Source organism: Myotis davidii, unplaced genomic scaffold (genome assembly GCF_000327345.1).
Source record: "Myotis davidii unplaced genomic scaffold, ASM32734v1 scaffold923, whole genome shotgun sequence".
In the NCBI taxonomy this organism is placed as follows: domain Eukaryota; kingdom Metazoa; phylum Chordata; class Mammalia; order Chiroptera; family Vespertilionidae; genus Myotis; species Myotis davidii.
Genome location: NW_006293789.1, coordinates 659,516 through 674,902, shown reverse-complemented (window position 1 = coordinate 674,902; position 15,387 = coordinate 659,516). Strand labels below are relative to the sequence as shown.

General features: G+C 42.6%; 1 protein-coding gene across 2 annotated transcripts in view; it reads left to right on the top strand.

The window, feature by feature from the left end:
* Nucleotides 1-15,387, top strand: part of MGAT5 (mannosyl (alpha-1,6-)-glycoprotein beta-1,6-N-acetyl-glucosaminyltransferase) — a 333,468-nt gene that overhangs the window by 176,019 nt on the left and 142,062 nt on the right. For both annotated transcript variants that reach the window (XM_015566532.1, XM_006767746.2), the window contains 2 exons: nt 2,486-2,562; nt 3,475-3,564. In XM_015566532.1, coding sequence (XP_015422018.1) covers nt 2,486-2,562; nt 3,475-3,564 — 167 coding nt within the window. The remainder of the gene's footprint in view (nt 1-2,485; nt 2,563-3,474; nt 3,565-15,387) is intronic.

Sequence of the window (15,387 nt, the reverse complement as noted above, 5' to 3'; positions counted from 1 at the left end):
GGATTCAACCGGACTTAGCAGAAATGAGGCTCCTCATTGTGGAACTCTAGGCAAAGCAGACACGGGGGCCTGTGCCTGCTTTTGTAAGTCCAGCTTTTGTAAGTTCACAGCCAGGCTAGTTCTTTCCCATCATCTGTGGCTGCATTCCTGATACAAGCCAGAGTGGGTGGCTGTGACAGAGACCGTGCGGCCTGCAGAGCCTCATACACTTACCATCTGGTCCTTCACGGGCAATGTTTGCCTACCCTTGACATAACTCCTGATGAGGAGGGCACACACTGTCGGCAGATATGCTTTGCTTGCTTACCTTCATGGACCTGTTCGTCCCTTCTACCCCCCGGTAATTTCTCTTCACCCCGCACATCACACCTCCAACTCAGCAGCTTCTAGTTTTGTGGACTTCTGGCTCTGAACATCGGAACTGGGAGAGCATGTAAATAAAGGGGGCATTTTACCTAAGTGTCTCCTTAAATGTCCGACTGTCTGCTCCCAGCTGTTCTAGACCGGGCTTCATTCCTTGGGACCTCTGCTGCTGCTTTGCTTCGTAAATGTGTCACAGAAAAACCGAATTAAAGCTAGTGATAGGTGCGGTAGGTATGGAGAAGCGTCCTATTCTTTGGTGAGACCAGCTATTCGATAAATGGATTCTGGAGCCGGCGGTTTCCTTATGTGTAAGTGAGAGAGAGAGTGCTTCCAGAGTGACTGTGCACTTGAAATACGTTTTCCTGCATATGGGGAGTGAAAGTTGTGTCCGATTGTGTAGCAAATGCCAGCTTCTAAGTGTGGGCTCTGGTCTGTGTACCAGTTGTTAGCAGTGCCAGACTTTTTGTGCGTTAACTTAGTAAATGGGAGCTGGGTGAAGCAGAGTATGGTTATTCCGATTTTATAGATGGGGAGACAGGGACTTCGACAAACTAAGTACCTTCCATATTGACTGTTAAATGGCACTGCCTCCAATCTATGGTAAGGAGGATATTGGTGTTATGTTCTAGTTATCCTTCTTAGCAAGTGGAATGCTCATTGAAAACACTGAATCAAGAGCTAAAAAAAAAAATCTCTGCTTCAGACTATCAAAAGAACTGGTTTTCAAGGGAGAGATACCACCAAAACCCCCCTTCTAGCCCCAGCAGCCACCAACGCCACTTGTGTACCATTGTCGAATGGTACTATGGCTTGGGATCTAATTATCATTAGTACTTTGTGTAGATGGAAAACTGTCAGCATAAGGAATGGTGACATCTTCCCCGCAGTTCTGGAAAATATAGTAGGTCCAAAAAGAGAAGCGTGTAGGTTTAGGGCTGTCCTGCTAAAGTGGTCATTCCTACACAAAAGTCTGACCCAACCATTCTCTCCTCAAAGCCTTTCTGTCACACCCTTGGCACAGGGACCGGGTCCCGATCTTGGTGCTAAGTCCTTCCGATGTGCCCCCTGCCTGCTTGTCCTGTCTGACCTCCCCGCACCTCACACTGGCATTCCATCAGGGTGGCCCGTTTGGAACCACCTCGATGCCTGATCACCATCTCTCCCTTGTCCCTACCCGACTTGCTCCTACTTCACCTTCACACCTCAGCCAAGCTGTGCTGGACCCAGGAAGACTTCTTTGACCCTTAGAGGGTGGGGTGGGCGTCCTGCTCTTGCCCTACCTGAGCATGGTGCCTATCATGCTGCTCAGCTGTTTAATTATTCATCTGTTGTTCACCACTAAACGGAAAGCTTCTTAAAGGCATTCTTTTTATTCTTACTCTGTAGTTACAAGGAATAGGAACGCACTTGGGCTAGCTAGTAGAAAGGGAGCTTGTGGTGAGGAAATATTTGAAGCAGTAAGGAGATCTTAGAGGCAATTTAAGGACCGGGTCCACAAGAGGCTCTACATCAGACATATCTCAGGGCTCTCTGCTCTCCCCACATGGGTTCTGCTCACCTCTCCCCTGCTGGCTGCCTCTGCTCGAGCATGCATTTTCATGAAGCTGCTCGTTACCTCAGTTTGTCTGCATCACCTGGTGGGGCCCATGGCTTTGTTTCCTGCTCCCTATTTCTTTGGTTGCTCAGTTTCCCACTTGCAGATTTCCAAGCAGCCCCTCTGGTTGGTGTAGCTCCGTGGTCGGCAAACTGCGGCTCGCGAGCCACATGCAGCCCTTTGGCCCCTTGAGTGTGGCTCTTCCACAAAATACCACGTGCGGGCGCACGTACAGTGTGATTGAAACTTCCTGGCCCATGCGCAGAAGTCAGTATTTTGTGGAAGAGCCACACTCAAGGGGCCAAAGAGCCGCATGTGGCTCTCAAGCCACAGTTTGCCGACCACTGGTGTAGCTCACCCTTCCAAGCTGGGCCACACACATCATGGGTGTCTGGTCAGCCGTAGGTGGGCCTCCTCAGGTCAGGTCAGACCTATTGCCAACTGGAGGTTACATGGCTCACAGCATGGATGTTAGGCTTGTTTTTCATAAACTTCATGGTATCCTTTGTTCTTTTTCGTCCTTTACAGATATCATTAATGGAGCTCAAGAAAAGTGTGTATTGCCTCCTATGGATGGCTACCCTCACTGTGAGGGGAAAATCAAGGTAAGGTCAAGTGATGTGTATGTATTTCCATCATCCTCATTCTGCATGCCCTTCCTTAAAGGGAGAGCGAGCCCTTTAAGGGAGTCATGTAAGGGCTGCTGCAGTCCTGCTTGTTTGGGGCTGTGGCCATGGCAACTCTTCCCTGCTGTGCCAACTCCATGGGAGTAGTCAACAGTGGCTCTAACTGGTCAGACTGAAAGAGCCTGGACCAGCTTGGTCCCCTTCTGTGTCTTTGAAGCAGCCTTTTCTCATGTGCCCAGGTTCCAGCAGGTGATCTCTCTCCCATCCCTGGGGCCCACTTCTGAGGTCTCCAGGTTGTCATTTAAACGTCATATTTGCATTTGCAATTGAATACCCAGAGACACTTGACCATGATCTTAACATTTTTAAAAACCTTGTTTATATGGCCTGTCCTTGGGTAGACCACTCCCCTGCTCAGTGGTTTCCAGAGAAAAGTTTCGGCTCTGGAGTACAGTTAGGAGGGGGAGACCAAACCCCAGAAACGTTCACATGGTCTCCTTTTGGGACTCCCGCATTCATTCATGTCCTCTTCCCGAAAGAAACTGCTACGCTGGTGACACCAGCTTTCTGCACAGGGGGGATTGGGGTGCAGGGTCCCATTAGGCACCTGCTCTTGATAAAACTCTCCTAGCCATTGCCTCTCCTGGGCTTCGCTGCCTGGCGTGTCCCCGGCCTCTCTCCACTCTAACTAAGCACGTCTGCCAAGGCCCAGCTCAGGTCAGTGCATCTGTGGATCATGCAGGGGCTCAGCGTCTGTCATCCTGACCTCAGCTAAGCAACTGAGCTTAGGCCACAGCTTGAGCAATACCTGTGCCCTCTCTATCAGCAGGTGGGCAGGTCACCAGGAACAGGCCATTCAGAGGTGTTCTTACCTGGCTCTTGTTGTTTCAGTGGATGAAAGATATGTGGCGCTCGGATCCCTGCTACGCAGACTACGGAGTGGATGGGTCCACCTGCTCCTTTTTTATTTACCTCAGTGAGGTGAGTGGCTTAGGAGGGGTGGATGGATGTGGTTAACAGATTGTGCAGCCACGCCCGGAATTCAAAGAGCTTGAAAACAGCTAATGTTTTTACATGATAGACCTGTGATTTCTTTCTTCATTACTTTCCTCTGCCCCCTAAGACAGTGGTCGGCAAAGTCATTAGTTATCAGAGCCAAATATCAACAGTACAACGATTGAAATTTCTTTTGAGAGCCAAATTTTTTAAACTGAAACTATATAAGTGTTGGGGTCCAGCCTGAGCAGGTCCAGGGGTTCCCCAAAGGTGTGGACAGAGTCGGCGAAGAAGGAATGACACGGAGGCATTGTTCAGTTGATCAGCATAGTGAAGTTCTCCCTTTATTGTCCTGTTACATCTATATTTATACCATTTGATTTTAATCCTATCCATTCTATTTCAAAGGTTAGGGCGTTTGTTATCTCCATTCCAAGGTTGTTCATAGTTAAACGGATTAACTACCCGCCTGGCACTTAGTTAAGGGATTTTACTGATTCCCTTCCTTAGTCCTATTAATCCGTAATTTCAGGGAAAAATCCCCACCTGGGGAAACAGCCTTTCCTGGAGAGGTGATCTTGGTTAAAACACATAGCGCTAAGTAGGGGAGCAAACATATAAAGAACAGTATGCCGTATACGCCAGCTCCCTTGAAACATATGCTGTGCAGATGTTTCTTCCCTGCAGCGACTGTGTCAAGCAGCAAGGATGGACTGGCTTCCAGAAAATTCCCCTTTTTTATTTTTTAAATGATAGCATGTGTAAATCAGTGGCCACCTCTCGGATTGGGTTGTTTAAGACTCGGAAGACCTGTTTGTGACTTTGCCAACAGGTCAGTCCGAGGCTTAGCCCCATATCGGCTCCCCACATATAGGTAGGTATATTGTTATTAACTTAATTAAGGTACTCCTAAGGCTTAGGAAGAGCCACACTCAAGGGGCTAAAGAGCCGAATGTGGCTCACAAGCCGCAGTTTGCTGACCATGTCCCTAGGAGGATTACTTTTTTTTCTTTGAGGGAAAAGCAGGTTTAGCTAACTAATTTTTTTCCTCATTAAAAGAAATGCAGTAAAATACATGTAATATCCTAAACCATTAAGTGTACATTGACTACATTCATATTGCCCAGCAGCCATCACCACCATCCATCCACCTCCAGAACCCTCCATCTTGCAAACATGAAACTGTGCCCATTGAGCAGTAGTTTTCTATTCCTTTCCAGCCCCATCATTTGCTATGGTTTTGACTACTCCAAGTACTCGTATAAGTGAAATTATACACCATTTGTCTTTTGATGATCAGCTTATTTCACTTAGAATAATGTTCTCAAGGTTTATCTATGTTGTAGCTATGTCAGAATTTCCTTCCTTTTCAAGGCTGACCAATATTTTGGACACTGGATTGCTTCCACGTTTTAGCTATCGTGAATAATGCTGCTGTGAACATGGGTGTGCACATAACTATGAGACCCTGCTTTCAGTTCTTCTGAGTATATATCTAGAAGTGGAATGACTGGCTCATAGGGTGAATCTCCTTTCTGTTTTTGGAGGAACCTCCAAACTTTTCCGAAGTGGTTGCACCATTTTATATTTTCACCAACAGTGTACGAGGTTTCCGGTTTCTTCACAACCTCACCAACACTTGCTATTTTCTGAGTTATGGGGTTTTTTTTTGTTTTTTTTTTATGGTAACCATCCTAATGAGGGCGCGGTGCTATCTCATTGTGGTTTGGTTTGCATTTCCTTAATACTTAGTGATGCTGAGCATCTTTTCCTGTACTTGTTGGCAAAATTAGCTATTTACTTACAGAATGAGTAAGTAAATATCTTATCTGAATTTCATTTTTACTTGTACCGTTCAATTTGAATAGCAGTTTTTTAAAGAGTTGCAGATCATTTTATAGACCACATATTTTAATGATCTTATGTCATCTTTAGGAAAATCAAGTAGCGGAATAGAGTTAAGACCTTATCCCAGGCAAGGTACATGTAAGAACTGAGTAGGAAATTAAAACTCGCTGGCTTCGCCTCCACCTTTACGGAAATGGTGCTGGCTCATTTCAGAGGATGTGCACTTGGCAGGCTCTTGGCTGCCATTTCTTTTTCATTCTCTCCCCCAGTTTTGTATGTAGTTGCCCTTTGACCCCTAGTGAATAACTGCTCCCGGGAGCTGCCATGCAAGGAGGAGAATGCCTCTATTATGAGGCCAGATGAAATGCTTTCCCATAGTTTTTCTTGTGGGACTCAGGTGCCTCTTTTTGTGTCATGAAGTGACAGGGACAGCTTTGGGGGATGGAGGCCAAACAATAGGGCTTCAAGGCATATGGCCCTGGCTTCTGTGGGTTTGTCCCTTTCCTACACCTTCACTTCTCTTGCCTCTGTAAGATCCAGGCAGACTTTGTTTTTTGACAGGTTGCCGCATGGCCACCCTACAGGGATCCTGGGAATCCTCAGATCAAATGACAGTTAAAATACCTTTTGGAAATTAAAAGCCCAGGGAATTGGGTGTGTGATGCTCCTCATTAGCAGGCTGCTGGAAAATTGATTCTGTAGCTCTTGTTGGAATGTTTCTAGCTTAGGTGGCCTGAGGCCCATCTTCTCCTGAGGAGGAAGGCCAGGGTCCCTGGTGAACTTCCCTTCAGTGAGAAGTCATTAGAAGCGCCTTGCCTGCCCTGAGAAAAAGGTTCCTCGTTCAGTTTAATTTTCCAAAGTTTTCTTCCCCTTCCATTTGATAGAATTTAGCTAGAGTCCAACTGTGCTCCCTGATTGACAAGCTGAGCTAATTTCATGCTTTCTTGAGAGTTTGGAATGCTGGGGTGGGTTGTTGAGGTAAAGGTAGAGGATTTTACATTCCCACTCCAGCCTTTTGCCTTCTCGGATGGTGTGAGAGATTGGAACAGATGGAAAAGGCCTGTGATTATTTGTGACCTTGTTCCCTTCCTTTGGAACCGCCACCCTATTCTCATTCACCTAAAGGGAAGATGTAGCTCAGAGGAGAGAATAGTGAGATTTCAGGGAAGGTGAATTGTGAGGATGTGGAGCAGACAGAGCTGTAGAGAGACCTAATAGATCATATATACTTAATAGTGGAGCCTGGGTATTTCCTTTCAGAGATGTGAAATGGTTCTATCCCAATCTCTTCTTATGCAGATGATTGAACTTTTCTTTTTGTTCAGTTGAATTCAGTTCAGTGAGCACTTATTGAACAACTATGATATTCATTGATTGTCAACAATTACTGAGAACTCATTTTCTTGGCACATTGCTATGCATTCATAATCTTAAGAGAATAATAGAAGAGGAAGAGTGGGTGCAGGTAATTTAACCAGGAGGGTGGAAATAATTCTTCTGGGAAGACAACTTAGGGGCTTCTTTTTCAGTGTTTTAACCTGAAAATAACTTTGAAACTCTGTTCTTTTAAAACTTTTTCATTTTATCATAGCATCTCAATAGGTACCTTATAAGAGTTAAGAGGAGAATTTCACCAATATGGCTACTCCTATAGGATATGGAACACCTCGTACCTGAGTTCAGCTTGTCTTTCTGATTCTTTCTCAACTCTATGCTTTTGGAAAAGTTACTCTCTTTGTGTCTCAGCTTCTTCCTTTGTAAAATAATAGTTTTTATTTTGTTTGTTTATTTTGAAAGGATCCTACCTTGAGGATTCCTGAGTGTATATGGGCCTGCCAGATAGATGACAATAAACTTAACTGGTACTATAACCAAGCCCAGATTTGGTTGCCTGTTTCAACAAAAGCCAAACTCATGAGACAGGTGCTGGTGAGAAGGAAAGAGATTTATTCAAGTGCCGGCAACCTGAGAAGATGAAGGACCCTCATTCCAAAACTCATCTTAACATCTCAGTGCAAGCTAGGGTTTTACCAGGTTGGAAAGGGAAAGCAGAACAAAGAAATTAGTGGGAGGGGCTTTGGACATGCAGGATGTATAGGCTGTGCAGGACATTTTCCCATAGACCTTAATATGGATGTTTGTGGTCAGCATTCTTGAGTTGGCCATCTGGGCTTTTTTGGAAATGGAATTCCTGTTCACTGAGTAATTGGTGTCAACTGGGCCTTGAGGCTAGGCTGCTTCCTAGGTTCAAACAGGAACAGAAAATCCAGAATTGTAAAGTATACTAAAAATACTTGATTCAAGCACTAGCTTTGGGGGAAAAATCAGAGTAACAAGCTGGTTTAACATTTGTTCAGATTAACATAGATAGCTTTATGTAAATATTTTTATAATCTTACTTGATTAGTACATTCTCATTTTAGTTCTAGTCTATGGCTTGTCAGACAAATATAAGTAGTATATCACATTCATTCCCCATTATAATATTTCTATGGTTTTTAATGTTGTTATTTTTTTAGGACAATTGTGGGGCATCACATGCTTGTGACATTTTATGTGGGACCTTAAGTTCGTTTCTGAATTAGAATCACTTTCTGGTTCTCACTCACCAGAATCTAATTTAATTTTAGATCCCTTGATTCTGGTAATGTGGAAATTTAGCTGTTCCCACGGGCTTCTTTTTTCTGGATAGGACACTTCTGTTTGATTCAGGTTGTGAGCTGGATGAAGGGAATAGGTATGCACCCCTACCTTTGTTAATATGAAATTATTAGAGATGTTTTCTGAAGCCAATTAATTTCATTCTAGTATTTTTAAAATTCTGGACAACATCTAAGGATTTGTGGTGCTGTTTTTTGTCATTTTTTTTCCTCTTGATTTCTTGAAATTTTCCTTCTTCGTTTAACCTGTATCATATGCCAGGTTTCTCTTGGATTTGGAAAAAGTGATTAAGAGAGACATCTTCATTTGATGTGTACTTGATCAACAGGTGTACCAGTGACTTTTATTCTTTTCTTAATACTTATTGAAAAGCCAGTTCTTGTTTCCTTCTATGTTTAACTTCAGAACTTTGACAGATAAAAAAGGACATGAAATAAAATGCCTCCCATATAGTCAGTCACCAGTTGAATTGAAGCATTTGGATTCAGACCAGTCTTAGGAGATGACACTGTTCCTTCGTTTGTCTTTCCCTTGGGTGTCTCAGTGTGCCAACTTTCACTGAATTATAGGATTATAAACTACCTTTACCCTCGCCAATTTGTAGTCTACAAATCATTTCTGGTAAATTCCAGGAAGTAAAGCCATAACCCCCACAGATGCTTGCTATGTAATACTTTATTAGGGATTGGATGTGGTAATAAAAGTTTAGTCCTTACCCTTGTTGGGTCGCAGAAGAATAAAACATTATTCAGCCCCTCTATACGCCAGACACCTCAAATACACAATGTCATTTAAACCTCTCCCCGATTCTGAGTAATAGAAAGACAGTCGCAGAGGCTCTGGGAGGATATGTTGCCCAGTACTTCTGCACTTTCATTATTGTTGCCCCTTCATGTCAGAGTAAAACTGAACTCAGCTAGGTGACTTGCTGCCATCGGCTTTGCACTCAGTTCTATGCTCAAATGCATCTGTGTTTGAAACATAGCTCTCATTTACCTAGTTCCCGTGAATCAGTCTTCATTGCTAATTTTCAAATACTCACAATTTTGATACCCTACCCACCATGACAGAAACGGCACCTATTCTCCTGAGGATAACTCATGAAAACCATGTGCTCAGTCATTCCAGGTGGTGGGAGTGAATGAATTAGGCCACCTTGCATTTCCAGATCATCGGGCAGTTCATTTTCTGTATCTTTTTTTGTGAACCATGTAACAACTTCCATTATAGAGACAAGGCCCTATAAAGTAATTACTCTGTCATTGTTTCAAGTATATTAACTTAGTCCAATGCCAAGCCTTTTACTGCTTTCAGCTTTTATGAAATTTAGAATGAAATGTCTTTCCCCCTGTTGATATTATATTGATAGGTGATTCTGATATATTAGACACACAGACATTTTTTTTTTCTATTTATACAATTATTCTAGCAACTAGCAATCATCATACCTTTCCAGACGTCTTAATTTGTTGTGCTGGGTTTTGGGGTTTTTTGTTGTTGTTGTTGTTTTTAAGCATTTCTGTTGCCATTGCAATTACAGATGCTCTGAAATAATCAAATTGCCCAATGATTGATTGCTGGGTCTTAGGATGTGTACAGGCTGTTGCTTCAAATGCCAATTTGGACTGAATGAGTGAGTATGCATGCATGTGTGTGTGACTCCCTCATAAAGAAACAAAGAAGCAATTTCATGCCTTACTCATCAGTCTATTTCTTCTATGGCATGGACAACAGGCATAAAGGTCTTTGCCTCTTTCTGTTCTCCTTTGGCAATATGTAAAACTAATATTGGCTGAGCATGCTATTAACCTTGAGTTTAAATTCAGCATACTTAATCTCTTGATTAATGCCAAGATTAATGCCCAACAGCAAAGGTTGAAAGCTTAAATGTTTGTGAATGCGAGCATGAAATGAAATCCTAATAACCAGCACAATGATTTGGATTTATGGGCTGTGTTGGCTGCTAAAGATAACTTGGAAATGGTGTTGCACAGACTAATTTGTCAAAGTGAGCAGCAACAAAGAACTGACTATTTAGGTTGCTGGAGAAAACTTGAATGAAAAAACACATACCTGACATTTTGGGACAAGTCAGGAGTACTTGAAAAATATCACTAGACTGTTGCCTGAGGACACCAACACACACCTTTTAAATGTTTAGCATTTGCAATAGGAAATTCCCTTTCTGTGAGATAATATTTCTTGACAGTAAAGGAGGGGGTGAGGGAGATTTATGATCTTTCCCTTTTTTAGTTCAGCCTTTATTTGTATCTTTTTCATCTCTGTGTTTTTGTTGCTCTTATTACCTGAATTCTAAGACATCCTTAGAAAAAGGTGTGTTTTAAAAAAAAAATAGCTCTGTGTTTATAGACCAGTAAGCCTAACTGATCTCTCAATTCTCTCCCTGCAACCTTTCTCCTCTCCTAAGTTTATCTTTTTAGTGACACCCTGATGGTAAGTTTCAGGTACTACAACATTTATATTTGCCACTCCTTGCGCTGGCCTCCACCTTACAAAAATTAGAAATGACAGGACTTGCCAAAGCCCAAACCATCATCTCTGCTCCTTGGAATACATATGGCAGATAGAGGCTTCAGTGCTTTCATCTCCAATTTGCTTGTCTTTAACAAACTTTTAAATATTGTCTCTTGTCATTTCTTTTGTATGCCAATAAAATAATTGTAAAATTTTTATGTTTTAAACTTAATATGGTAACTTTAATGTGGAAAATTACAAATAGATATGAAAGAGAAGGGTGTAACGAACCCCCTTGTGCCCATGACTCAGATTCAGTAATTGTTGTTTCATGGCCAATCTCATTTCATTAATAATCCCCACCCTCCATTATGTTGAAGCAAATTCCAAATGTCATCTCATGTGTGAATGTTTCAATAAGTAACTTTAAAATAGACTCTTTTAAAATATATAACTATTCCCATTATGACTGCCAATACCATTTCATATAAAAAAAATAACATAATGCCTTAATTTCATAAAATATCAGGTTAGTATTCACATTTCCTAGGCTATCTTGTAAATTAAAGTTTATTTATTTATACTGACTTTCAAGTAAGAACCATATATTACAATAGTTGGTATCTCTAAAGTCTCTCTTTAATTTTAGGTTCCCCTCATCTCTTTACTTCCCTCCTGGTGACTTTTGTTGAAGGAACTTCTTTGTGTGCCTTATAGAATTTGTTATAATCTGCATTTTATTCCATCCCCATGTTGTTGGATAGCCTGGTCCCCAGCCTTTTGTATTTCCTGTAAATTGTTGGTTAGATCTGAGGCTTGATCTGAGTCAGGCTTAATATATTTTGTAGGAGTGCTTCACTCCCTGGATGATATTCTGTCCTTCTGTCAGGAGGCACATTGATGCCTGGTTATCTCTCTTTGTGTGATGTTATCTGTCCTTGATGATCAGTGCCTGGGTTCCTTCTTACTCTTTCAGGGATACTTCTGTGAAGAGAAATTACTCCTCATCTGGTATTTGGTTACTCTGAGGGATAGTTCGTGTAGAAAATCATTTTTCTTTCTCTCTTGTTTTCCTAGCATCTTCACCATGGACTATAATTTGTTCATTCACTTGCACACTTTATCATCATTATGAAGTCATTGATTGAAACATATTTGATATGTTCAATATATTTCAGTTATTTTCTTACTGGTTCTCAAGTTGCCCCTTCCTTTGCCAGAGGGAGCTGCTTTGTATTGTCTTCTGAGTCCTCTTGCCATGACTCTCATAGTTTGTATTAGTTTTTTGTTTGTTTGTTTTTTGCTACCTGGTATCATAAGCTTTTCCAGGTTCATCTTACACAATTTATGCCTTAGATCTGGAATCCACCATTTCTCAAAGGACCTCACTTCCTCTTAGTGGGAAGCAACACTGAGCCACTATCTGCGTGCCAAGCGCCTTCATAGCTCTTGGGTTTTCTGGGTACAGGGGCTGTAACAACCAACAGAAAGATGAACATTCCTCATTAAGGTTATGTTTTGTAGGAGGAGCCAGACAAATTAAAAAGTAAACTATATGTCTTTTATATTCTAGTTAAGTGCCATGGAGAAATATAAAGCAGGAGAGGGAGGAAAGAAATTCTCACGATAGTGATGGTGTCTGTTTTAGATGGAGGGGTCAGGAAATGCTCCACTGAGAAGAGGAGAGGATGTTGTATGAACACCAGAAGATAGAGAGAGTAGGAGGTGCAGATGTCGGCCAGGGTTGTTTATTCAGCAGACAGTGGTAACAGTAAGTGCAAAGGTCCTGGGGTGACCATCAACGTTCAACATCAAGAACAAGTGCTTGGAAAGTAATCTCCAGAGAGATTTGTCTGTTTGTTCACAGATATAATGGTGCCTGGCAAACGTGTCTATTGAATGAATGATTCTTTCTAAAACAATTTATAAATAGATGATAGCTTTTTGTTTGCATGATCTGAGTAGTAACATCTCCCAGTTGTCACCTTTCTAATTTTGGAAAAACATATTGTAAAAGTTATTACATTAAAATCTACTAAAACATTCATTTTGAGATATTAAGCAGGGCATTTTGAGCACTTATGAACAATTTTAATATAATGTTCTTTAATATTATATTTATAAAGGAGTACAAGGGATCACATAAGGCTATTAGAATAGAATGAACCAATTATATTAAAAGGCACAGCTTTCTTGCCCATCTTTTATTCCCATTGTCACTCAGAATTATTTGCCTGGATCTATGATTTAGGCAAAATTGCACATCAACACAAAAGAGGAACTATATCGCTGTTTTCTACAATGTAACTACTTCTATAAATTGGGTGATTTTGGCTGTTGAAGTGTCCTCGGTTTGGACAGGTCCTGGGGGCCAGTTTGCCCCTACGCAGTAGGCAGCAGGATGTATACCAGTGGGGGATTGGTACGAGAAGCATTTCTATGCATTGTCTGTGCGGTTGACTCCAGAGGAGTTAGTTCGCTGCCTCTCCTGTGTAAAGGAAATTGACAGTTGTCCTATAGCAGGTTGGGATGAATTTTTACAACTGACATGCTCTCATTAGAGCCCTGCTGGTGTTATGGCAGGTTGAAAACATACTGCAGCTTCTGTTTACGTCCTGCCCCTTCCCTGACAACCTGAGCAGAACTTGCATGGATCCTTCCAGGCCTTGGTTCTCTTTTGCACATGGTGGGGTCCATACTTCCTGTTCGCATTATGCCTGCCTGCCGTGGTCAGGGCAGCAGGACAGTGTTATAGAAGACAGGTGACCTGATTGCCATCGGACCCACCTCCTGCCTCTGTGGTCCAGAGCGTCCCTGCAGTTTTCAGTTGGTTTCTCCTCACTGAGGTCAAGGTCAGGCCTGCCTTGCCTGCCTCTGTATGGTTGAAAGGTTCTAACAAAGTGATGAAATGGACAGGGCTACATAAACGGAAAAGGGAATCATCACCATGAATATCTTCAGTGCTGAAGTCATGTTTTGATTTATTCATTCAGTACTCAGCGCATCATGGCTGAGTACCTCCATGCCCCGGCCCTGTTCTCAGGGCTGAGGATGAGCAGTGCACAGGCCATGGGAAGCTCCTGTCCTCAGGGAGCTTGCATGCAGACGGGGCAGGAAGCACTGGTAAACCAGTGCATGAAGTGATTTCCACGTGGCAGTGTCCCCGGGAAAAGGAGAGTGCGGATGTAGCATAACCAGGTAGGGAGGTCAGGGAGGGTTTCCTGAGGAAGAGTTGGAGCATAGTGTGGAAATCAAGGAGTGATGCATAGAACTCTCTGGAAGGAATAGAAAATGCAGACGCCTGAGGTATAGGTTACTAGGTGATATAGAGGATACTTCACTTTCAGGTGAACACTGTTTTTTCTAAACAATAAGTGTATGACATAAACTAAAAAAGACATTGTTTACTTTAACTGGGTGTGCTTTTTACACATACATGCCCACCCCAATCTGGCAACCCTTCGAGGAAGAAACGTTCTGACGTGCAGGGAGGGTTTGTGTGGAGGGCAGGTTGAGCGAGGCAGGCAGTGTGAGGGTGAAGGTCAGATTCCCTAGGATCTCAGTATAAATTTTAGGTGCCAGGAGAACCGCTGAGGGTTTGAGTTAGTGTAGGATGTGATCCAGTTCAGGCTGTAACAGCCACTTGCACAGACAAGCGAGTTTCATAGCAGGGAGCAATATTGCAGCTTACTGCCCTGCCGTGCAGCAGGAGCACAGAAAACCCAGTTTGAAGGACTTTATGTAGAAGGTTTAGGCAGTGACACTCTAATAGTGAAGACTGGACTGTGCTTATGGGATTAGAGGAACCAAATGTCTGATTTCTATGGGTTTTGTGTGGGGATGGAGTGCACGGGCTCTGGGGTGGCAGATGGCTTCCGGCTCAGCCGTGGGTACTCCAGTGACAGTGGCTTCATTGGGCATGATTAGTGGCCTTTCCTAGAGGATTAATGAAAGACCAAATGAAATAATATGTGTACAGTGCTTAGCCTAGTGCTTGACTTCATATAGTGTGCCTTTATTCTTATCTTTGTCTCCCTACTTGGCCCCATACACATCCATTTCTAACAAACAGTTTGGCCAAAAATATTAATGAGCTCAGTTGTCTGGTGCATAGGACCGGCCTAGGGAGCTGGATCATTTACATGTCTAGTTACCTTGTACCATTTGTGTTGTTTTTTAAACTTTAGAAAGGGAGGTGAGCCAGGGCTGGAGTGGGATAGAGAAGTCTCTCTCTGTCTTTTTTTTTTAAGCATACACCTTAATGAGCAACTTCATTTGATATGTTATCAGTGTGTGTATATGCATATAGATGTATAATAGTTGTATCAGCTTCATAGTCAGCTGTACTTTTGATATATAACCAACTGGCATGACAGGATGATGTAAAATTACCTTTTTCAGATCTTGTAGCATATTAGAATTATTTAGAGGACACCTCAGACAATTTCTTCGTTTTGTAGATGAGAAGACTTGAAAGCAAGATGGTTGAAGGTTGTATTCCTAATTGTTTGTACAGTTGGGCATATAATCCATTTGGCTGATTCCATTTTCAGTCCTCTTTCCTACTCTGTTCTTCTTTGCCAAGTAAGGCCTTTAAAGTGGTTCTAACCTGTGCTGGTCGCCTCAGGGATTGAACGATGGAATGGATGCAAAGTTATTTGTTTACTAGAGGCCCGGTGCATGAAATTCGTGCATTCGGTGGAGGGGGGGGGCGGGGCGCTCAGCATGGCCTGCACCCTCTCGCAATCTGGGACCACTTGGAGGATGTCCAACTGCCTCTCGCAATCCAGGACCACTGGCTCTTAACCACTCACCTGCCTGACA